Source organism: Ochotona princeps, chromosome 3 (genome assembly GCF_030435755.1).
Source record: "Ochotona princeps isolate mOchPri1 chromosome 3, mOchPri1.hap1, whole genome shotgun sequence".
NCBI lineage: Eukaryota > Metazoa > Chordata > Mammalia > Lagomorpha > Ochotonidae > Ochotona > Ochotona princeps.
Window position 1 is genome coordinate 91,020,192 of NC_080834.1, and position 23,299 is coordinate 91,043,490.

At 43.7% G+C, this 23,299-nt stretch overlaps 1 protein-coding gene across 2 annotated transcripts; it reads right to left on the minus strand.

Moving 5' to 3' along the window:
- Nucleotides 1–2,631: 2,631 nt before the first annotated feature.
- Nucleotides 2,632–7,862, minus strand: TM4SF19 (transmembrane 4 L six family member 19). Of its 2 annotated transcripts, XM_058662070.1 has the most exons (6): nucleotides 7,668–7,862; nucleotides 6,548–6,728; nucleotides 6,100–6,177; nucleotides 4,312–4,481; nucleotides 3,910–4,093; nucleotides 2,632–2,822 (listed from the first exon to the last, which is right to left on the minus strand). In XM_058662070.1, exons 2-5 carry the CDS (start codon nucleotides 6,725–6,727, stop codon nucleotides 3,910–3,912), a joined length of 612 nt encoding a protein of 203 aa, XP_058518053.1. In that variant the 5' UTR covers nucleotide 6,728; nucleotides 7,668–7,862; the 3' UTR covers nucleotides 2,632–2,822. The 2 variants fall into 2 exon arrangements, with proteins under 2 accessions (XP_058518053.1, XP_004578308.4); XM_004578251.4 differs by lacking the exon at nucleotides 7,668–7,862 and having other exon boundaries at nucleotides 6,548–6,748.
- Between the last annotated feature and the right edge of the window lie 15,437 nt (nucleotides 7,863–23,299).

A 23,299-nucleotide genomic window follows, 5' to 3' on the forward strand; every position in this document is an offset into this window, starting at 1 on the left:
CCACATTTCCCCTGCCTGCTCTGCCCTCTCCCTCCCTGGTTTTCATGTGTGCTGGTTGGGCGCTGCAGCCACATCCGTTACAGGTCATTCACCTTGGCATTCCGTAATGTGCACTGGTTTTTGTCGTGACCAAACCTGGCTCGACCCACATTCTGTTCTGGTGCTCGGATTCGCCAGTGGGTGATGTGAACGGGTTCAGCCTGGTCTGCCCTCAAAGTACATATTTTTTCTTTGCTGTTTAACCAGACATGAGAGAAAGAGAAAGACAATGCCCCTAGAAAGAAGACTTTCCCTGACTTTTATGACTTCTTCAGCAGTGTTTTTCAGACTTGACCCACTGCAGTCCATCAAAAAAACACAGACTTTAGATACATGATTCAACAAACATTTTATTTAACTATCTGTGCTAGAGGCTTGGTATAGAAAAATGAATACAATTAAGTTGGTACCTTAAAAAGACGAATAACTTTGGCTGGGGAGCAGTGGACTAAGGCAGTTATTACAGAAGTGCCACTTGGTATAAGAGCAGGAGCAGAGTTGTATGGAATACATATTGAGTTGTATATCTGAATTATACAAGTTGTATGATTATGTACTTCTTTTATTTTTATTAGAAAGTCTGATATACAAAGAAGAGGAGAGACAAAGAGCAAGATCTTCAGTCCACTGGTTCACTATCCAAGTGACCACAATAGCCAGAGCTAAACCAATCTGAAGCCAGGAGCCTCTTCTGGGTCTCCCACTCAGGTGCAGGGTCCCAAGGTCTTGAGCCAGCCTTGACTGCTTTCCCAGGCCACAAGCAGGGAGCTGGATGGGAAGCAGGGCTGCCAGGATTAGAACCAGCACCCGTATGGTATCTGGGCACATGCAAGGTGAGGTCTTTAGCTGCTAGGTTACCGTGCTGAGCCCTGATTATGTACTTCAATAAATCGTATTTTAAATATAGTGATGTACAATATATGCCCTATAATAATATATAATACATAACAATATAATAACAATATACAGTCATGTGAGAAAATCTTCCCACAAAAAAAGAATTTAGAAGTTTTAGCAATAACTGTGGTCTTTATAATTCTTTACCCATGCAGTTTTCCTGGGCACATGCTTTAGTTTTCCTCCCCAGAATTGTTAAAAAATTCAAACTTAGGAAAAAGTTGCAACTCCAATACACGAACTTTTTTCCCCTAAACCATTTGAGAGTATATGGCTAAGCCTGTCACTTCCAATGCTTTGGGGTCTCCTGCCACAAGGACATTCTCCTACTTAACAAGACTACACCATCAAAAGTAGGAATGTAATACTGATACATTCCTATCATGTAATGTTCATTTCCATTGAAGATCGCCCACTACCCCACATGTGTCCTCGTGAAAGAATTCGTTATATGAGCATGTGTTGGACTGAGCATCTCAATAGTCTTCTGAACCACAATGCTGAATACTAGATGCATCAGAAATACCCTTTAACTTCTAAACTAAGAGCTGAAGGCCAACCCGTCCTGAAGACTAACCTACGTTTCTCTAGCCAGTATAATATATATAAACACTTGTTACCCCAGGATGAGATTCAAAAAGGCACACATAAGGTAACACCCAGCTTTTCATCTTAATTTACTTAACATTATCCCTGTGAACAAAGGACAGTGTCAAGTCCTCTGCCTAGCATCCTGGTTAGAAACCAAACCAAGAAGCAGAGGTAGTATTCTGGGGAAGAAGGAAAACAGAGTGAAGGCCTAATATTCTGCATGTGAGGTGGTCCTGGAATGTAGAAGGCAGAAAGAGGATGGCAAGTGCCCTCTGGAAAAGCTCAGGGTAGCCAGCAGCCAGGTATGGAGAGCCATGGACCTATAGTAGAGCGAATATAGGACTTCCTGTTGCCTCTCCATGGCCCTTCCTTCCCTCTATTCTGATGTTAAATGGTCTCTTAAGTTAAATGGTGAAGACAGAAAGTAAGTGAGTTGTTTAGATAGATAAGAACATTTCTGGGATTCGGGATGTTGCACCTTCACCTGGAGGAACTGCACCTCAAAATTAGAGTAGGGTCTGTTGGTTCCATCCCCAACTTCCATTTTCATATGTTTATTTGAGAGACAGCAAGAGACAGGTACAGAGCCGTTACCTGCTGGTTCACTCCCTAAATGTTCTTAATGGGGACCAGGATTGTTAACTGAAACTCAATCCAGGTCTCCCACGTGGGTGACAAGAACTCAAGTACTTGAACCATTAATGTTGCACTAGCAAGAAACTGGAACAGGAGCTACATCTAGGAATCAGAACCATGTACTCTAGCATAGGACTCAAGCATCCCAACTAGCACCTTCATGCTAGAACAAGTCCCACCAACCACCAGCTTCCATTGTTGAGCCTGTGTACTTAAGACCCAGAAAGCAACCAACTATAGGAGGAGCCACACTATAGGGACAGACTTCAAAGGTGAGAACCTTCAATCTCTCTGAGGCAGAGTTTTGAAGCCTAATCAGGCTCCGTAGTAATACCAATCTGAAACTCCTGAAAGGATAGAAGCAAAAGTCAGCTATCCACTGTGAATCGTCTTGGCACCAAGGATGAACCCTTTTCACCTGGAGATCCTGCTGAGCCACTGAAGAGGCAGCTGAGGTGGCAAAACAATGTGAACTTGGTCAGTGTGTGTAAGTACACATGCATCAGCATGTGAGTGTGCATTCATCCGTGTGTACATTTGCCTCGTGGTCCAAAACTAGATAGAAAGTATCTCTAAATTCTCTACCAGTTGTGTGAAAGCCTCAGTCCTTCCTCCTGCAAGGAGAGCTTTTATGGATCAGGCGGGTCCCAGTTGTGAACCTGAAATTAAATCAGCCAATAGGAGAATGTGAGACAAACACAGGTGATGCTTAATGGGCACAGTACGTGGACCTCAAGACTTCCTCACCTCCTCTGTCCCTTGTCTGTCCACATCTCCATTCTGACCTCCTTTGGTTCCACAACCCATGTGGCAGGGCCAGGCACACAGTAGGCAATCAGTGTATTCTACATCCTGAACTCAACTGAATGCTTAACATTGATATATTAAGTCAGCAGGGTTACCACAACACAATACCATTCACTAAGTGGCTTCAGCAGTAGAAATTGAGGTTGGTTGGTTTGTTTTCACAGTCTCATAAGCTAGAAGTCCAAGATCAAGGTACCAGCAGCTTTGGTTTCTGCTGAGGTCTCTTTCCTTAGTTTACAGATGACCTTTTTTCTTGAGCTGCTGTCTCTTCCTCTTTTATTATCAGGACATCAGTTCTATTGGACAAGGGTTTCACTCTTCTGACTTTATTTAGCCTTAATTACTGCCTTATTGGCTTTTTCTCCCAGTGAAGTCACACTGGGGAGTTAGGGCTTTAACCTACAAATTTGGGGACAACACAATTCAGTTCTTAACAACTGATGAAACAAGCTTTACCTTATCCCAGCAATGTGCTTCTTGGGGAGTAAGTCTGTTGCCCTTTGGGAAACCCAGCTTCTCTCTATCTGTAACATGTGGCCAGTTTTCTGGGAGTTGTCAAGTAGCTGAAATGGCATCATGACTGAGGACATTTTCTGAACTATATGTTCCTACACAACCATAATAACTTGATGTTTCCTCCCATTAGGGCATCTTCTGAAATTTTACTACGTGGCTTAAAATGCATGGTATTGGGGAGATGGGAAGCAGGAGAGGGTTGGAGGAAACATCCCTGAGTCTAAGGAACTGTACTTTGAAGAATAAAAAGCAAGAAACAATTAAAAAATAAAATGAGCAAGGGGGAAAATGCATTGTATTATTCCACCTGCCAAGAATTACTGCTGTCATTCTAATTACAGAAACACCTAAAGAGGGAGCGTGTTTACAGTTCATGCCTAGAACTTGCTGAAGGGGTCAAGGTAGCTAATATAGAGGCTTTACCTATCGCTTCTCACAGAGGCTGCAGAAGATGCCCAACAGGCTGTTGATAAGGTGAATGATCACCAGGAGAAGCTGGAGGAGGCTGATGCACAGTAGGACACAGAAGAAGGACACGTGCCAAACCACAGCTCCAGAAGGTTCCAGACACACAGAGGTCCACAGCGAGTGGTCATACAAGTAATTCCTGTCCCCACAAAATATAAAGATCAGTGACTGGGGAGTAAGGAAAGCTCGGAAACTGGGACCTCTGCTATCCTAGGTCATAGGACTAGATTCATTTTATTTTATGAGTTATATGCACAGAAAGGGGCAAGATGCTAGACTATGTGACCCCAAAGGAGTTTTCCAACCATTTGTGAATTTGGGGAAGGAAGCTGCAAATTCAAGTGTCCCTCCATTTACCTGTTACGAAGGTCTTTGAAAGGGTAACCATATTTCCAAGCTTGTGTCTGATTGGAGGATGAGACGTCAAACATGCACAGAGGACCATCTTTCAGGGCTATTCCAGAAGTGATAAAGCAAATCATGGCTCCGAACAAAGCCAGGCCACTTGATAACAGGGTCGCAAGCATCTGCAGAGGGGACAGAGGGGAAGCAGCTAGCTGAGACTGGTGACTTGGGCTGAGCTGGACAGGTGTGACTGCTTTGGCTCCCAGATTTTCTCCTGTTCTGTAGCAGGGGGATAGTGGCAGCCCCCTGATCTGCAGACTGCGGAGTTTCTCAGGGTGGTGTCAAAAACCTGCACACGCACACCCCAGTCATTCAGCCTCTAGGTTAAAGCTCAGACTAGCTGTCACATGCCCACCTCTGACTCTTCTAAAAAGTATATTTTTAAAAAATTACTAAGCTTCCCATCCCTGCTTCCTCTTTTTCTCAAATGAAACATGGATGGATATTGGAGAGAGTGCTGGTGGAGAAGGAAAAATTGTGATCAAATTCTGGCATGACTTTAGTTCCAACCAACCTAGAGTGCCTTTGCTTAGGAATTTATGCTCTGCAACTCCCTCCCCCCAAATTACCTGAATATCTTGGTTGGTATCTAGTCTGCTTTGCCTCTGGCTTCCTAGGATATTAGAATTTTTTTCTCTACCCTAAACAGTATGTACTTTAATAATTTGAAGAAAACTTATAAGACTAATGCTTTGGCATAGCAAGTTAAACTTCCACCTGCAATGCTGACATCCCATTTAGGTACCAGTTCAAGTTCCAGGGTGCCAAATATTTGGGTGCCAGTTCCATGACAATGAGCCAAGTATTTGGGCTCCTGTACCCATGTGGGATAACCAGAAGTTCCTGGCTCCTGACTTTGGAAAGACAAGTGCCAACTGTTGCAGTCATTGCCATTTGGAGAGTGACCCAGTGGATGTAAGCTTCTCTCTTCCTCTCTGTAACTCTGATTTTCACATAAAAATAAATAAATCTTAAAAAGAAAACTTGCAGGCCTGGCGGAGTGGCCGAGTGGCTAAGGTCCTCGCCTTGAACATGCCAGGATCCCATATGGTCACCGGTTCTAATCCCGGCAGCTCCACTTCCTCTCTGTCTCTCCTCCTCTCTGTATATCTGACTTTGTAATAAAAATAAAATAAATCTAAAAAAAAAATTAAAAAAAAAAAAAAAAAAGAAAAGAAAACTTGCAAGCCCAGTGCTGTAGCCTAGTGGCTAAAGTCCTTGCCTTGCAACTGCTGGGATCCCATATCAGAGCCGGTTCTAATCCCGGCGGCCCTACTTCCCATCCAGCTCCCTGCTTGTGGCCTGGGAAAACATTCAGGATGGGCCAAAGCCTTGGGACCCTGTGTCAACACAGGAGTTCCAGAAGAAACTCTTGGCTCCTGGCTGCAGAATGACGCAACACCCGCCGTTGCAGCCACTTGGGGAGTGAATCATCGGACGAAAGATCTTCTTCTCTGTCTCTCCTCCTCTCTGTATATCTGACTTTCCAATAAAAATAAATCTTTTTTTTAAAATTATGGTTTGCTAAAATCTTACTCCTTTGACTTAACTCCAATTTACAAATGATACATGAAGTCAGAGAAGTTAAGCAACTTGTTCAAGAGCTTAGAGCTATTAAGGAGCATGATCAGGGCCTGAGAGCGAACCTATAGACCACAACTGCCTCTTCCCATTCTACCTCCAGCACAGTAGGCTTGGGGAAACGTTCGAGGTGTGGGCAGAGTAGAATCCCATGCTTACACTTCGGCAGGGCCCACTCTTACTGAAGCAGCCATACCTCCAGCCCATCAAGGAGATAAGGGTAGCTGCCATGAGGACCTGCAGAAAAAAGTTGAGAACACATTGAATCATTTATGTTTGCATCAGTTTCTAGCTGCTACCTGCAACTATTGATATAAAGTTGGTGACCTCCATAATACTGTTGGCTTTGACCCCTGGGACCCAATTTTGTATGATGAGCCTGATTTGAATCAGGATGCTTACATTCACACCCCGCCTATTTAGGCCCAAGCTAACCCCTGCAGCCCTGACCCCCCTGAAGCCGCTAGGAATCCTATTTCAGCTCCCAGCATCAGGCCTTTTTTTTTTTTTTCCACAAGAAATTCAAGCATTCCCTGCCTATCAATTTCTGGCCCCATCCCCGGGGGAATACTCTGGATGTTCAGACCCAGGAAGTCCTAGCACTTACCATGAGGCCTCCTCCCCAGAGCCCAGAGCCCAGCATGGCATGCCTGCCAATGAGGCCCCTCAGCAGGTAGATCACATCCCAATTAGGAAAGAGGAGTGCCAGGTTGGCCCCCATGGCAAACAAGGCTGAGGTTCCAAGGCTGAGCCCGAGGATGCGGGAGCAGGTCCGTGAGCATGCCATCCTGCAGGGAGAGGACAGCATCACAGCAGAAGTCACAACACACCTGCTGGCAGCAGTGTGAGGTTGGAAAACCCTAGAAGCACACAGTGGAATGGGGAAACACTGTGGACGTTGTCAGCATGTCTAGACACCAGTAAGCAAAATCAGCCCCTACCCCCATCCCCACTTCTGACAAACCCTTTCAAGGCAAATTTTCCTAGACAATCACATACGTAAAGGGAAGGTCAAGAACTTGAGAGTTGCCACTGGGATGAGTAGAGTTGGGAGAAGGCCAGCCAGCTGGACTATCTTAAAGACAAGCTATGGCTTAGCTGGGATTTCACTTCCTCAATCTACCTCAGTTCCCCTAGAAATGACAGCCGTTTGAGACATGCTTCCAGTGCCGGCTAGACGGGAGATCAGCAAAAAGCGTGGCTAACTTGGTGTGTAAGAAGACAAGTGGAATCGGAAGGTGAAATCTTAACAGTAAAATACAGGGGAGATTCCAACAGGCCAACATTCCAACTAGCAACTTTCAAGCGATGAGGCTAAAGCGATGGAGGCAGAAAGAGGTGCAGAGGTCCCTGTGCGTCTGTTTAGCTGGCTGGCTGCCAACTAGGGGCTAGGGACACAATGCTGGTAAAGATGGGGACCCTTTTCCTGAGGAAATTGGGGTCTAGTGGGGATACCGAAAATACCAAAAAAATAAAAAGTGATGATAAAATGTGACAATCACAGGGTCCGACTTAAAAGAGCAGGGCAGGACGGTAACCACACATCAGGAGACAGCTAACCCTGGGCAAGATAAAGCTTCCTGGAGGGAAGAATTGGCAGGAGAGGCTGGACTAGGAGTACTCCTTCCTGGTGTGTGCCACGGTGTGGCTTGGAGGCAGCACCTGGCCTCAGCGGGTTTGACAGTTCGTGCCCCGCCCGCCCGCTACCTCCAGGACCCTTTGGTTACCTGTCTGTGGCAGCGAGAATCCAGATGGGAGAGGTTGGAGACGAGTGCCCCCTTCAGAAGCCGCCCTGGGGTCCCTCAGCCCCTGCGGCGGAAAGCCTGAGGATCCTCAGGAAACCCGGGAGGCCCCAGTATATACGCAGCTGTCACCCGCGCCTGCCTGCAAGAGCGCGCACCCCCGCCCCGCTGCCCCCGCGGTCACCCGCTTAAGAAGCTGCCTCTGCCTGGACAGCGTCGCTCTGATGACCCACCCTCTGCTCATCTCCATGTGACTCTCGAGGGAAGGAAACGGGAGACATAGTCTCGTGAACCCCACGGCCTCAGTGAATCACTGGGCGCAGCCCTGGAGACACAGCCCCTTCCGCGCTTCCCCCACGGACTCATTCCTCTCCTGTGCGCCGACCTGCTGCTGCATCCTCCCCCTCACCCCCACCATGTCACCCCTAGCAGAGGGTAAGGGTCTTGGGGAAGAAGGGCACGGAGCTCAAGGCACCTGTTGTCACCCTCCGCGGCTGGCCGCGCTCTGGCTACGTGACCTGAACTGGCCCTCTGGTCCTTTCACGCTCCAGACCACCATCATCTCACACTCCAGTCAGGCTGGTTTCCTGGTATTCTGTGCCTTGGAGAGCCAAAGCGTTTTTTGACAAGCTCCTCCTCAAGATCAACTGGAACATCCCTGGGAAAATATTCCTGGATGTCTGCAGAGTTCAGCACTTCTTCCTCTGTACTCTCCCTAGGAAAATGTTGAAAATATGTATACATACATGCAATCAACTGCTTACATGTTCTTATACAATCTTTATTCATCCTTGATTAGTTTGTTGGTTTTTCTAGAATTTCATCTAATGGGACCTACACAATGTCTCTTTTCTTTCTTTTTTTTTAAAAAGGCTTTATTTTTATTTTTTTCCCCTAACCTTTTATTTATTTATTATTTTTTATTGATTACATTGCATTATGTGACACTGTTTCATAGGCTCTGGGATTTCCTCCAACCCCTCCCCACATCCTCCCCCCATGGTGGATTCCTCCACCTTGGTGCAGTGTTACAGTTCCAATTAAGTCAAGATTCTTTCATTGCAAGCATATACCAAACAAAGAGTCCAGCATCTAATTGTCCAGATAAATTCAATGGTTTCTTGGGGAGACCATCTCTGGTCTGAAGGTAGAGCTGGCAGAATATCATCCCGATCAATTAAAATCCACAACATAACATCAACAACAATTTACAACATTATGGAATTAATTGACATGGTATTGAGTAACAAATATGTTTAAAAATGAAAGTTCTTAACCACATCCTATGACTACTTCATTGACCCTTCAATTTTAGTTTATACACAGAACCGGCTGCTATACACCTTGAAATGGCTATAGGGTACTATTCGGTTGTCTTGTGTCTGTTTTCATTTTAGTATTTAGCAGTTTATTGTGTTGAAGCATAATTTTGCTGAACTTGGCAAATTTTAGAGTAATCTAAACTGGCTTATAACTCTAACAAGGCATATGTCAACAGTTGAAGTGCAGAACAGTTTTAGGAGGGGTGTGCAGAGAAATCTCCCATCCCCTTAGTGAGGAGTAACTAATCTTTGTGTCCTACCTAGAAGGGTATGTGTGAGTCCATGCTGACCACTTCCTGTCTGGTTCTAAGCTTTGCTTGTTGTTCTCTGTCTATCTATTCGTGTCGTGTGTGTGTGTGTGTGTGTGTGTGTGTGTGTATGTTTTGGGGTGGGGGACTCCGGAGCAATCCTGATAGTCATTGTAAGAGAGGGTGGGGATCCAGAGCCGGAACCAAACAAGGACCAGAGAAAGCGCCTCTCCCTGGTCTGAAGGAAGCTTACTGCTCTTCTGTTTCTGCGGACCGCTCAGTGTTCCTGGCTGTTGTTCCAATGACCTTGGATCCTGCGAGGAAGGATTTGGGCTTCTTTCATCCCATGTGGTAGATCCAATTGGGGGTGGATGACCTCAGAGTTCTTGGCCTCCGAAGGCATTCCAATTCCCCGTGCTCTCCTTGGCAGTTGGGATGTAGTCCTTGGTGCCCGTATTGATTGTGAGGATCCGGGAGTCTCCAGGGTCGGGATACAAGCCTCTTCCTGTCCACCTGCTCCACTCTGGGGTCCCCCCTACTTTGTGCATATTGCCTCCTGTTAAGAGGTTGTCAGGATCGCTCTTGATTCCCCCTGCATGTCTTTGTAGTTTTACTATTGTCTAATGCTGATTCAAGTCTGTTGTCTATAAGTTATCTGTTATGTTCCTGATAGGTTATACTTCATGTCTTCCTCACACAATGTCTCTTTTCTATCTGGCCTTCTTCACTCAATACTTAAAGATTTAATTTGAAAAGTAGATTTACAGGGCCCAGTACCATAGCCTAGTGACTAAGTCCTCATCTTGCATGCACTGGGATCCCATATGGGCATCAGTTTGTGTCCCAATTGCTCCACATACTATCCAGCTCCCTGTTTGTGGCCTGGGAAAGAAAGTAGATGGCCCGAAGACTTGGGACCCTTACAACCACATGGGAGACCCGGAAGAGGCTGCTGGTTCCTGGCTTCTGATCGGGGAGTGAACTAGTGGGCAGAAGATCATTCTCTCTATATCTCCTTCTCTTTACATATCTGCCTTTCCAATAAAAGTAAATAAATCTTTGGGGCAGCAGATTTACAGAGAGAAGAAGAGACAGAAAGAGAGATCTTCTATCTGCTGCTTCACTCCCTAAATGGCCACAACAGCTTCGACTGGGCTGATCTGAAGCCAGGAGCCTGAAGCTTCTTCCAGCTCTCTAATGAGGGTGCAGGAGCCCATGGAATTGGGCCTTTTTTTTTTTTTTTCTGCTTTCCTAGGAGCATTAGCAGGGAGCTGGAGCAGGGGGCAACAGCAGGCACTTGAATCAGTACCCATGTGGGATGCTGGCACCACAGGCAGAGGCTTAAGTTTATATGCCACAGTGCTGGCCCCATTATTATTCTTTTTACTTTTAAATATCATTCCATCATGTGACAATATTATGATTTTTTCTTGATGGACATTGATTCTATCATAAATAGTCCTTCTTGAGTACTCTTTACCCACATACTTTTATAAGAAGATGTATTAATTTTTATTGGAAAACCAGGTTTACAGAGAAAAGGAGAGAGTGAGAGAAAACTCTTTGATCCACTGGTTCACTTCCTAAGTGGCTGTACATCCAGAACTGAGCTAAACCTAATCCAGAAGCCAGGAGCTTCCTCCAGGTCCTCCACACATTTTCAGGGTCCCAAGACGCTGGACCATTCACCGCTTTCCCAGGTCACAAGCAGGGAGGATGGGTAGCGGAGCCCTGAGGACACAAACAGTGCCCACATAGGATCCCAGCACTTGAAGTGGGAGGATCAACTGATTCAGTCATTGCAATGTTCATATATACACACACACCCATATTAAAGATTTATTTATTTCCATTGGAAAGGCAGATTTGCAAAGAGAAGGAAAGACAGAAAAAAAGATCCCCCATCCACTGGTTCAAGTCCCAAGTGGCCACAATGGCCAAAGATGAGCTGATCTGAAGCCAGGAGCCCAGAGCCTCTTCTGAGTCTCCCATGCAGGTGCAGGGTCCCAAGGCTTCAGGTCATCCTCTGCTGCTTTCCCAGATCACAAACAGGGACTAGATATGTCCACATAGTTCAAAGGAACTATTTTTCTAATAAATCTACCAAGGAATTTAATTGCTAGGTTATAGGTTAGATGAATACTTTTGGCAAAAATGGCCACTCAGTTTCCTAAAGGAGTCTTGCTAATTCACACTCCCATCAGCAGGTAGTTTCTCCACAGCCTCCCCACAGTCCTAATTTTAGTGTCTCTGGTGGGTGTTTCACGGTTTGTCTCGTTATTATTTTAGTTTGCAATTTTTGATGAGTCAGCCCTCTTTTTCTATACTGTTGGGACATTTGGAAATCCTCTTTGGGGGAGGTTCCTATTCACATCTTTTGCCCATTTCCTTCTATCAGCCATCTTTTTCTTACTGGTTTGTAAGAATTCATTTTAACTCCAAGATATGAAACTATTATGGATGGAACCAGACTTGGCTCCCCAAAATTGAACAGTTAAATTTTTAATTTTTAGGTTAGCAGTGAACGAATTATTGATGGTGCTTGACAGACATCTGCAGGTCACTTGGGGCTTATGCTGAAAAGGTAGTTGTCGGAGAGGGCCTGGCCTTCTCTCAGGTCGCCAGCACACGCAACTGTTCCTCTGCACATGTCCACAGTTAGCCACCTCTGCCAGATGCCAGCCTGTTGGGAACCTCCAAGCTGTAAGCCAAAGCAAATCTTTTGTCCTCCTGAGTTGCTCCTCTGACTGATACAAATAATTTAGATAAAGATTTATTTTTAGTGGAAAGGCAGATTTACAGAGGGAAGGAGAGACAGAAAGATTTTCCATTCACTGGTTCACTCCCCAGATGGCCAGAGCTCAGCCAATCTGAAGCAAGGAAGTTCTTCAGAGTCTCTCCCATGGATGCAGGGTCCCAAGGCTTTGGGCCATCTTCTGCTGCCTTCTCAGGCCACAAGTAAGGAGCTGCATAGGAGGCGGAGCAGTCCTGGATCACAAATCGCCACCCACGAGAGATGCTGGCGCTTGCAAGCAAAGGTTTAGTATGCACTGCATGGGCTTCATATATGTAATTTTTATGTATCAGTCTTAAACATAATTTTTTAAAATATTTATTTTTTTTAATTGGAAAGTCAGATATACAGAGAGGAGGAGAGACAGAGAGGAAGATCTTCCATCTGATGATTCACTCCCCAAGCAGCTGCAATGGCTGGAGCTGAGCCAATCCGAACCAGGAACTTCCTCCGGGTCTCCCACACGGGTGCAGAGTCCCAAGGCTTTGGGCCGTCCTCGACTGCTTTCCCAGACCACAAACAGGGAGCTGGATGGGAAGCGCGGCTGCTGGGATTAGAACTGGTGCCCATACCGGATCCCAGTGCATACAAGGTGAGGACTTTAGCTGCTAGGCCACTGCACTGGGGCATTAAACATAATTTTTTAAAGCTCATTAATTAATGCACTCATACACTGAATAAAGTAACACATAACTTCAGCATAGAGATTTTACTTCTAATAATGAAAACAAAATTGGTGAGGAAGCTTTTGTTGTATATGTATGAGAAGGGGCCCTTCTCATATTAGCTATTTGCATGGCCCACCACAATAGCTTGATTGGCTAATATACCACCTTGCAAGTGCAGGGATCCCATAAGAGCACCAGCCCTTGTGGGGAGTGAGCCAGCAGATGGAAGGTCTTTCTTTCCTTCTCTCTATGCTGCCTTTCCAATAAGAATAAATCTTTAAGAAAAAATAATAAACTATTGTTGTACAATTCTTTTAATTAAACTGCATGGAGGTTACTGTCTGTGTAGGAATTCCCATGTATATACACATGTGTATGTATCAAACTAAATCTAATAAACAACCATGGAAAAGCTCATTAAGCATATAATTTATATTTTCATTGCAAAAGATAATCTTTCATGGGTTGTTGTGGCACAGGGGGTTAAGTCACCCACTGCAATGCCTGCATCCCACATGGGTGCCAGTACCATGGCATGGGAAATTAAGCCTCTATCTGTGGTGCTGGGATCCCATATGGTACTGGTTTAAGTCCTGGCTGCTCCACTTCCAATCCAGCCTCCTGTTAATGTGTCTGGGAAAGCAGAGGAGGATGGTCCCTGAGCATGAGCCTGTCACCCACGTGGGACAGAAGAAGCTTCTGGCTCCTGCATTCAACTTGGTCCAGCCTTGGCTATTGTGGCCATTTAGGGCTAATTGTTTGGGGTTTTTTTTTTAAGATTTATTTATTTTTATTGGAAAGGCAGATATACAGAGAAGGGAAGTCAGAGAGGAAGATCTTCTGTCCATTGATTTGCTCCCCAAGTGAACGCAGCGGCTGGAGCTGAGCCAATCCAAACCAGGAGCCAGGAACTTCCGCATCTCCCACACGGGTGCAGGTCCCAAGGCTTTGGGCCGTCCTGGACTGCTTTCCCAGGCCACAAGCAGGGAGCTGGATGGGAAGTGGGCCTACCGGGATTAGAACCGGCACCCACATGGGATCCTGATGCATTCAAGGCGAGGACTTTAATTGCTATACTATCACGACGGGCCCAATTTGGGTCTAATTTTACTTTTAAAATAAATAAATGCAAGTGTGAAGAACATCCTAGTAAAATAACAACAGAAGACTAAATCAATGAAAAATCCATTACTAAAATGACAGGACCAAGTCACCACCTATTTATATCAACCCTGAATGTAAATGACTTAAATCCATCAATCAAGCTTCATTAATTAGTAGACTGATTTGAAAAAACAACACCCATCTATTTGTTGCCTACAGTAGACAAATCTCACCAACAAAGATCAGTGGAAACTATATCTCATGCATTTTGATGTTTTTGTTTTTAGTTTCGTTTCTCTAAAACACTTCCTTTCTGATTAAATTCTTCAATGACTCATAGATCATACAGTACCATCATTTTCAAGAAGGTTCTTGGTTTTCTTTTTCATTTCTTTTTCATTTCTTCAGTGACACATAGTCATTCAGCAGCATGTTACTTCATGGTGTTGTAAAATTTTCTTTCTTTTTGTTGTTGACTTTGTATTGTGGCTTTTCATTTAAGGGGATGTATAGTAACTGTAATGGAGACTATCATATCCAGATGTGAGGATACAATGCATCTGTACTTCCAGACAAAAATGGACTCCCAATGAAATTGTTTACTATATCTTGACAATAGGATGCTGGACTCTCTGCCACTGTCGATGCTCACAATGATGGACTTATGACTGTATATGAAGAACTACGCTACTGTAATAATATAGGGGAACACGGGGGAGGGGGAGAAGCTCTTGAGGGGTATCAGTTAAGACAGGCCCTGGGATTTCCCACATCCCACACTGAACTACTTGGGTTGGAGTCCCAACTTCAGCTCTGGTTCTCAAGTTTCAACTTCCTGTTGATGCAGACTTTGGATGTGTGCAAGTTATAAGATGGGAAGTGTAGCAGCCGGGGTCAGAACTGGCGCCCATATGGGATCCCGGCACGTTTAAGGTGAGGACTTTAGCTGCTAAGCCACCACGCCCGGCCCTAAGATACCTATTTTTACAAAAAGTTCATCTTCATTTTATTTGAAAGTCAGAGAGTCAGAGATCGTCCACTTGCAGGTGGTGCCCACAAGTCAGGCTGGTCCAGGAATTTCAAGTGGGTCTCCTTTGCAGGCGACAGGGACCCAAGTGCTTGAGTCATTAAATGCTGCCTCCCAACGTGCACATTAGCAAGAAAATAGAGTAGAAAGTAGAGCCGAGATTTGAACCTAGGCACTGACACAGGATGCAAGTGACCAAGTAGTAACTCAGCTGCTACAGTAAGCACCTGCCCCTCAGACACCTTTCTAGAAAACTACATCCTTGCAATAGTCAAGTTTACTAAGTGAACTGCTTTACTTTTCGATGGTAAGCCTTCCATGTTAATAGAAGGATGACCACTGCCCCCAACAAACTAAATATGATCTTTTTATGCATCTGCTATACTATCTTAGAATTTGGCTAAGTAAACAAAGCTACTATTTAATACCTTTGTGGTCATATTTCTAGGGAGAAGTAAATGAGAGTCTGAGAACACAGATTAGGAATGGTGTGTGTGTGTGTGTGTGTGTGTGTGTGTGTGTAAAATAACCCCATAACAAGCTTGAGAACAGGGCAGATGTTCAGTTCTCAGGAACACTGTAGGGACTGGAAGTGCGCCTTGAGCCAGGAATAGAGGGAGTAGAGACAATGGGATCCATCCACTGGCAGATGGGAAAAGGAAAAGATGATACAGCTCAAATAATTGAGCCAGCTGTTTTCCAGTCTTTTGAAGAGTGACAGACTAGCCAGCTTCCTGTGGGTGACTTCCCATCTCAACTCACAGCTGACAACAAAATGGTTCATTTCCTTAATTGGAGAGAGGATAAAAGAGATGTCAAAAGTTCTGTCAGTTCAATAAAAAGGAAGTTTGGGGTCTGGCATGATAGCATAGTGGTTAAAGTCCTCGTCTTGCACGCGCCAGGATCCCATATGGGTGCTAGTTGTAATCCCGGCGGCCCTGCTTCCCATCCAGCTCCCTGCTTGTGGCCTGGGAAAGCAGTCCCAAAGCCTTGGGACTCTGCGTGGGAGACCTGGAAGAGCTCCTTGCTCCTGGCTTCAGATTGGCTCAGCTCCAGCCACTGCGCTCACTTGGGGAATGAACCATCAGACGGAAGATCTTCCTCTCTGTCTCTCCTTCTCTTTCTATATCCGCCTTTCCACTAAAAATAAATAAATCATTGAAAAAAAAAAGGAAGTTTGGATCTATCCTCACCCTACTCCCAGCATAAAAATACTGCAAACTTCAACCCCCTCTCAGTGGACTTCTGGCCAACACCACACTGACACCATTCTTAGTTTCTGAACCTGATGGATGCTTCATTGCCCTGTGCCTGTAGGCAGCCCAAGACATAATGGCCTCTAGGTTCTTGTCATTCTTAGTTCCCTGGACATCTCTGGTGTTTTTCCTGCAGCTCCTTGACTGGGTCTCTTTCTGGCTGTGGACTCTCCTAAATCCCATCTAAATTGCCTATTCCTTAAATCTCACCTCCAGGTTTCCAACTCAGACGTTAAACTTTCTATAATACATCTGCACTAGGAACTATCTACAATTTCTCCCTCACCAAACCGGGTCATCCACCATTCTTGTCTTCCTCAGTAGTGATACCACACTCCATCAGTGAAACAGGGTCCCCCCCCCCTTTTTTTTTTTAAGATTTTATTTGATTGGAAAGGCAGAGAGGAGGAGAGACAGAGTGAAAGATCTTCTATCCATTGATTCACTCCCCATGTGACCACAACGGCCGGTGCTGTGCCGATCCGAAGCCAGGAGCCAGGAACTTCTTCCAGGTCTTCCACATGGGTGCAGGGTCCCAAGGACTGCTTTCCCAGGCCACAGTCAAGGAGCTGGATGGGAAGTAGTACTGCTGGGATTAGAACCAGCGCCTATATGGGATCATGGTGCATTCAAGGTGACGACTTTAGCCCCTAGGCCACCGCGCTGGGGCCCAACTTTTAATTATTTCCTCCTTCATTTCCCCCACATTCAACACCAACTCCTTTCATTTCCATCTTCAAAATGCATCTGTAACATACCCAACACTAATCCAGGTGATCTATTTTTACTTTAGTTCTTCTTGCCTGCTCTCTTCTAGTCCACTCTCCACATATTAATGGCTTCTCACTATACCCAGAATAGCATTCAAGCTCATGATCAGGGTCCAGTGCCTTTCTCACTCTCAACCTCCCAATGCCTGACATCCCTCCCCCGCACCACCATCCCACATCCTTAGCAAGTCTCCCTCCTGCTCTTAGCATGGACTACTTCTTTTACATTCATTCGGTTTTCAGTTCTGCAACTTCCCAGCTTCCTATTTAAGGATGTTTCCATTGATTTTTCTGTAATATCAGAACCAAATCTGGCATTTTTTGCTTCTTATGATTATTATGTGTCCTGAACCAGAAAGTTCCTGACGGGGTAGGAACTTTCAACCAACACGTCATCCCTCCCATTTGGCATGTTAAAGGCACTACAGCAAGGTGACAAGCAATGCTCCACAAAACGAGAAATACAAACTAATCATGGTGGGATGGTGCACCAGCTGCCATCTCCACCTCATTACAGACGTCACGCTGCTCCTATCTCCCAGCTGTCCTCTCATTAATGCTTGCTCTTTCATTCTTCACTAGTCATTATTGCTGATCTGAGATTCTGGACACATGACTTGCCCAGAGATCAAAAACAGAATTATGCCTTCTTCTTCTTCTTTTTTTAAAGATTTATTTATTTTCATTACAAAGTCAGATATATAGAGAGCAGGAGAGATAGAGAGGAAGATCTTCTGTCCATTGATTCACTCCCCAAGTGAGCGCAAGGGCCGGTGCTGCGCCGATCCGGAGCCAGGAGCCAGCAACTTCCTTTCGCATCTCCCACACGGGTGCAGGGTCCCAAAGCATTGGGCCATCCTCCACTGCTTTCCCAGGCCACAAGCAGGGAGCTGGATGGGAAGTGGAGCTGCCGGGATTAGAACCGGTGCCCATATGGGATCCCAGTGCGTTCAAGGCGAGGACTTCAGCCGCTAGACCATGCTGCCGGGCCCAGAATTATGCCTCCTTAACAGGGTCAACCAACCCAGTGTTTTCATAATGCTTTCATCAACATTTGAACAGTACTCACCATAAATGTCCAGCACGCTATAAAGTTCACAAACATTAACGCTTGGCAATGGTACTATACATATCAGCCTGTCAATCAATATTCAATGTCTTCCACAGGAGAACATGAGACACGCATCTGGAATCTGAATTGCAAAAGTGGAAGTAATACATGCAGCCTTTTTTTTTTTTTCAGACTTATCTATTTTTATTGGAAAGGCAGATTTACAGAGAGGACAGATCTTCCGTTCACTGATTCACTCCCCAAGTGGCTGTGATGGCCAGAGGTCAGTTGATCTGAAGCCAGGAGCCAGGAGCTTCCTCTGGGTCTCCAACGCAGGCGCAGGGTCCCAAGGCTTTGGGCCATCCTCTGTTGCTTTCCCAGGCCACAAGCAGGGAGCTGCATGGGAAATGGTGCTTCTGGGACATGAATTGGTCCCCATATGGGATTCCGGTGCCTGCAAGGTGAGGATTTAGCTACTGATCTATCATGCCATGCTGGGCCCTACCAAAAGTCTTATCTTAGAAAAACAATGACACAAAAAAATGATACAGAAAATTTTTGTTTTTATTTCCAAGATCAAATATTACAACAGGACATTTACATGTATTTATAAAAAAATGCAGCAGTTGAATTTATAGATCAGAGGTTTCCTTGAGTTTGGTCCCTCTCTCAGCACAGTGAGCTGATGTCTTCAAAATAATTATCATCCCACTCCCTTCCCTCCCCACGCTGCTCTCCCACCCCACCCACCCCAAGTCAAGTTGCAGTATTAATATAAAGCAACTGGGTACAACACAGCAAGAATATTCACAATTTGGTACAGCCAAAACCAGAGGACCACCAAGGGAGAGAAAGATCCTCCTTTAAAAAGCATTTACCTATAGACTACATGTAGCTATAGATTTATCACTCCCAGTTATTGAAGAGTTCCCTGGTTTTAGAGCAAGTGGAAGTTCCAGTGAGTATTAGCTAGCAGTTACAGCTCTGGTTTACTTATGGGCATGCCTTTCTCCTCCAAGATTTTCTACCACTCCACATTTCTCCAAATTTAAGGCTTTCCCTAGCACCTTTGTACAGGAGGGTTTCTAGTATCTTAAAAGAATTTAGTGGCTGGTCCAGTTACCCCTTCTCACTGGTCCTAAAGCCTTCTTCCCACTTTGGGGAAAAGCTATAGAAACATGATCTCCTAGCACCATGGGATGAAAGGGCCAGAAAACTGAGAACTCTGTGTGCATTTTAGGGAGAACTTGCCAGAAACCAACAATTGGAGCACTGTCTCTGTCCATTGTGTTCTTGTACTGAGTCACCACGTTCCACTACTGATAACACTTAGAGCCTGTCCTGCAGTAAGAATTAAAACTCAGGAAGACTACCACTTTGTCAAGGTGAGGACACAAACCTCCCAGGGAATCTGCAAACACTGTTAGGAACTGCTAGAGGAAACACTTGAAAGCATATATCCCAAGTTGACTTCATTCAAGTCCCCAACCCACCCTTACCCCTAGCCCACACAAACTCCACTCCTTGACCAATCTCTCTGAACGAGATGGAAAGTGAGGTTTAGGAAACGATAGGAAAAAATGTTTTAAAACAGTTAGTGACGACATGCCAGAGCTGGAACATCCTAGAGGATTCAAAACACAGTTCCAACAGAACTCATACAAGGCATGCATAGAGCCCACAGTGTTTGCTCCTGAAGGCTTCCAGAGAACAATTAATAGCTACTTTAAAAAGGAGGACTTCCTTAAAGGATGGGGTGTTGGGGAGAAGATCCCAGATGTTTAGTAAGTCATTAATAATCAAAAGGAAAACCATCCTTGGAAAGAAAAAAAGATTCTTAGAGGAGTGAAAATCCTGTCAATGCTTGGATGGAAGGCCCTTGGAGTCCAGGTATCATGCTAACTAGCATCAAGTGGGGTTCATCTGTTTCAAGGACAAGGTGATTATCTCACAGCCCACAAGCCTGCTTCCCAGCAAGTGTCTTATATTGCCTTTGCAAAAGGTGGGACAAAGTGAGGAAAGTAACCAGGCCAACATCTCCAGACAGGTCAAACAGCTCCTACTAGAAGCTGGCTACTCATCAAATGAAAAAATAGTGGATGGCACATTCTACCTTCATTCTAATTAATAGGAACAATGGGATTTTTCTGCTGACAATGGGTCACTCACTCTATGGGAGGTATAACTTAGAGGGCAACAATTTCTGCTATCAAATAGTTATCAGGAACACGTTAGTGTCAGAAACCTACTTATATTTTGAATCACACCATTAATTTACTGATATTTTCCATATTAAGAACACAGACACACTGAAAAAAGTATACTATTATAAAATCATTTTTTTGAAGACAGAAAGGTACACAACTCAGTCCAATCCACTGAGATGGATCCTGGTGACAGGCACTGCAAAACTTGCTATCTTGATGGAGGGAAAAAAAGCATGGACTGGTTCCAGATCAAGATTCTTTCCCATATCAGTGAAGATTTCATGCTATAAAAAAGGCCATTAAAAATGAATTTAAGCAAGGGAGAATTTAGTCTCAGGTCTGAACTTATCATTTGAAATGCTGCCCATTTATTTACTAAGTCTAATGAATAAATGAATCAAGGTAACCTAGTTGGATTATCTTTTTGGGGGGAATGGAGATAAGCATATTACTTATGCTGCTCAACATTAGGTTTCCGCATTTGGAAACTGGAGTGACCTTAGAAGGCAGATAAAATCTTAGGGCATTCTGGTCTCTACAGAGCAAATACCATTAGACAAACGACAAACACTTGAAGTATTTGTTGCCACCAAATCAAATACAACAAGGTTAACTTCCCATATTTACCATTATGATTGTTCTTAGGCAAAAGTCTACCATTGTATCTGCATCTCTAATCTTACCTGTAAATCTGAATAGTTTTTTAAAAAATACCTCACCACTGAAATGCTAAATTTTAAGTAGAAATAAAATGAACTATAAGGATGCTTTTGCCTCAAATTCCTCTCCCGTATTTTAACTTATAAATAAAATGTGAAGACATCAAAGAGAAAAGGCTATGATTTTCTAATTACAGATTTCATCACATTGAATAATCTAAACATAAGAAAAATAACCATCACACTCTACAAAAATTTTTTCTTGATTCTCAGTTGACTCTAAAGCAGGACTGACATATAGGTCAGTCAGAAACCAAATAGCCAACACAGAGATCCTAACTCGCTCTATATATCAGAAGATATCAATATATTGGTACAGTGTTCTGTTGTTTTCCATTTTAAAGAATATATTCTTGCCACTGGACAATACTACATTCCAGGGTCTGACAGTAACTGAAATGATCAGCAAGCAAGTCAACCAAGCAGAACAGTCATGAGCATGGCTGTGTTCAGCTTAGTCATCAAGGCTGGTATAATGGGAAAACGCCATGTTCATCAGAAAGTTTGGCTTTTCCTATCCTCATTACTTCCAAGTTTTTGTCTTATACAACACATTCTTATTCATCAACCTGCAATACATGACTGACTGACTACTAAGTAGTTAAACAAAAGACAGCCAAAAAGAAGACAGAAACCACACAAGGAGGATACACTCCATGGGATAGGAAATGCTTTTCAAAGTTAGCCTAATGGGATACTGAAAAGTTGTACCAAATACAAGAGACAATTCTGCAACTTAGACAAATCAATTTCCCAACTGCTCAGCCAGTGAAGTTTTTTTTTTTTAAAGTAACAAGTAAAATAAAACTCCAATGTTGTGACACATTTAGTTCTAATTACATTTTAGTCTCAACATTAAATTGGCAGTTTAAAATTTAATGAACCGTTCAAAAGATTATGACAAGATCAGCAACTGTGACAGTAACTCTCCTTTTTGGAAATTTCAGTCATCACAGTGAGGCTAGTCAAGTTGTTGGGAAATAATACCTGGATTAACAGTTTCTCTTTAACTAGTCTAGGAATATACATAATAAGGAGAGAAACCAGAAGCATAAAGCATAAAGTCTTTAAGCATAAAGTAATAAAGGCCTTCATATACAATCTGTAATCTAGAATCTGAGTTCCTGGGGATCATCCAAGAAGTCTGGATTCACATGCACACACTTACATTTTTTCAACCTATGCAATTATATTAAACACTTCACCTGCACCATCTTAAAATCACAAGCCCTTCTACTAAAAAAGATCAGGAACTGGTTGAGTTTTCTCACTTTTCCCATGAGGAATTCAAGACTCCCAAGAACGAGACTTGCTAAGGTGACGATCCAGAGTGTACTGATACCACAGAGTAGCCTCTCAGAAGGGCTTAGAGAGCACACTGACCATTCCATACGCAGCTGAGAGACCAGGCCTTCAATTTCATTTGTAGTGGTTCTGGTATTCTTCCTAAGTGCTGAAGTAAGATTCCTGCTAGTTTAGCATTTCTGTGTGTGGGGTGGGGCCAACAATTCTTTTCTCCTTAGGTAATGGTTATGCTCTGTTGATGAATTTTGTGCCCCAAATCTAGGTGTAGTTAAAGAAATATGGATGACTCCTGGGATAATTTGAGCTAGTTAGGAATTGCCTTTTTTCAGCTTGCTTTCTTTGTGAAACCTTGCTAACTACACTTTTCCTTTCAAAATTTATATTGTAATTACACTTCAATCTCAAAAAGGAAAACATTTACATGCCTTCCAATCATCTTAAGTGCTGTGTCATGTCTAACTGGTTAGTAAAAAGGGGGCAGGAATCAGAACTAAATTTCAAAAACTTCCAAATTTGACTAAGAATTCAATCAACAATTGCTGACTTACAGTCAAGGAAACAGAATTTTATGAAAGATTTAAAAACATACTACAAAGTTCAATAATCTGGTATGGATGGAACATAGAATTTTTTTCTGAAAAATGGTTTAAAAAGATAGTTCTTACAAAATTTGTTTCACTTATTCTTGGCAAATAATGTCACACAGTTACTTTCACATTTTCATCAGTATATCATTTTTAAAAGCAATAATTGTTTTTCACAATAATGGCATAAATAAAAATGTATAGGCATACTGTAAATCCCACAAGCTTCACCTCAACTACCACCTATAGCTTAAAAAACTAAAAACACAAGATAACTTACAAATCTAAATGAAGTAACACTAATTTGGGCAAATCGATTTCCCTGCTGTATAACAGTGTGGATATGAAAAGAACATGGTCTTCAGATTCTAATTGTGACCTGCCACTTCCTAGCTGTCACATCCAAGACAAACTCTCTAAAGTTCAGTTTTTTGTGTGCTACTGATTGACTGATTGATTGATTGAATAATATGGGGGGGGGGGAGAAAACTGCTTGCTATTCAGAATTACATCCACACTCTTCCTTTATTTGGCACTGTTCTTTCTCTTATTGCTGAAACAA

What these genes read in the sequence shown, in the direction of transcription:
- TM4SF19 (XM_004578251.4), bottom strand. Translation starts at nt 6,748, where the DNA reads ATGCTGTCCTCTCCCTGCAGGATGGCATGCTCACGGACCTGCTCCCGC. An exon ending in TCTGGGGAGGAGGCCTCATG is followed by an intron (nt 6,178 to 6,547) that starts GTAAGTGCTAGG and finishes TTTTTTCTGCAG; the next exon opens with GTCCTCATGGCAGCTACCCT. An exon ending in AGAGTGGGCCCTGCCGAAGT is followed by an intron (nt 4,482 to 6,099) that starts GTAAGCATGGGA and finishes TCCCCTCTGCAG; the next exon opens with ATGCTTGCGACCCTGTTATC.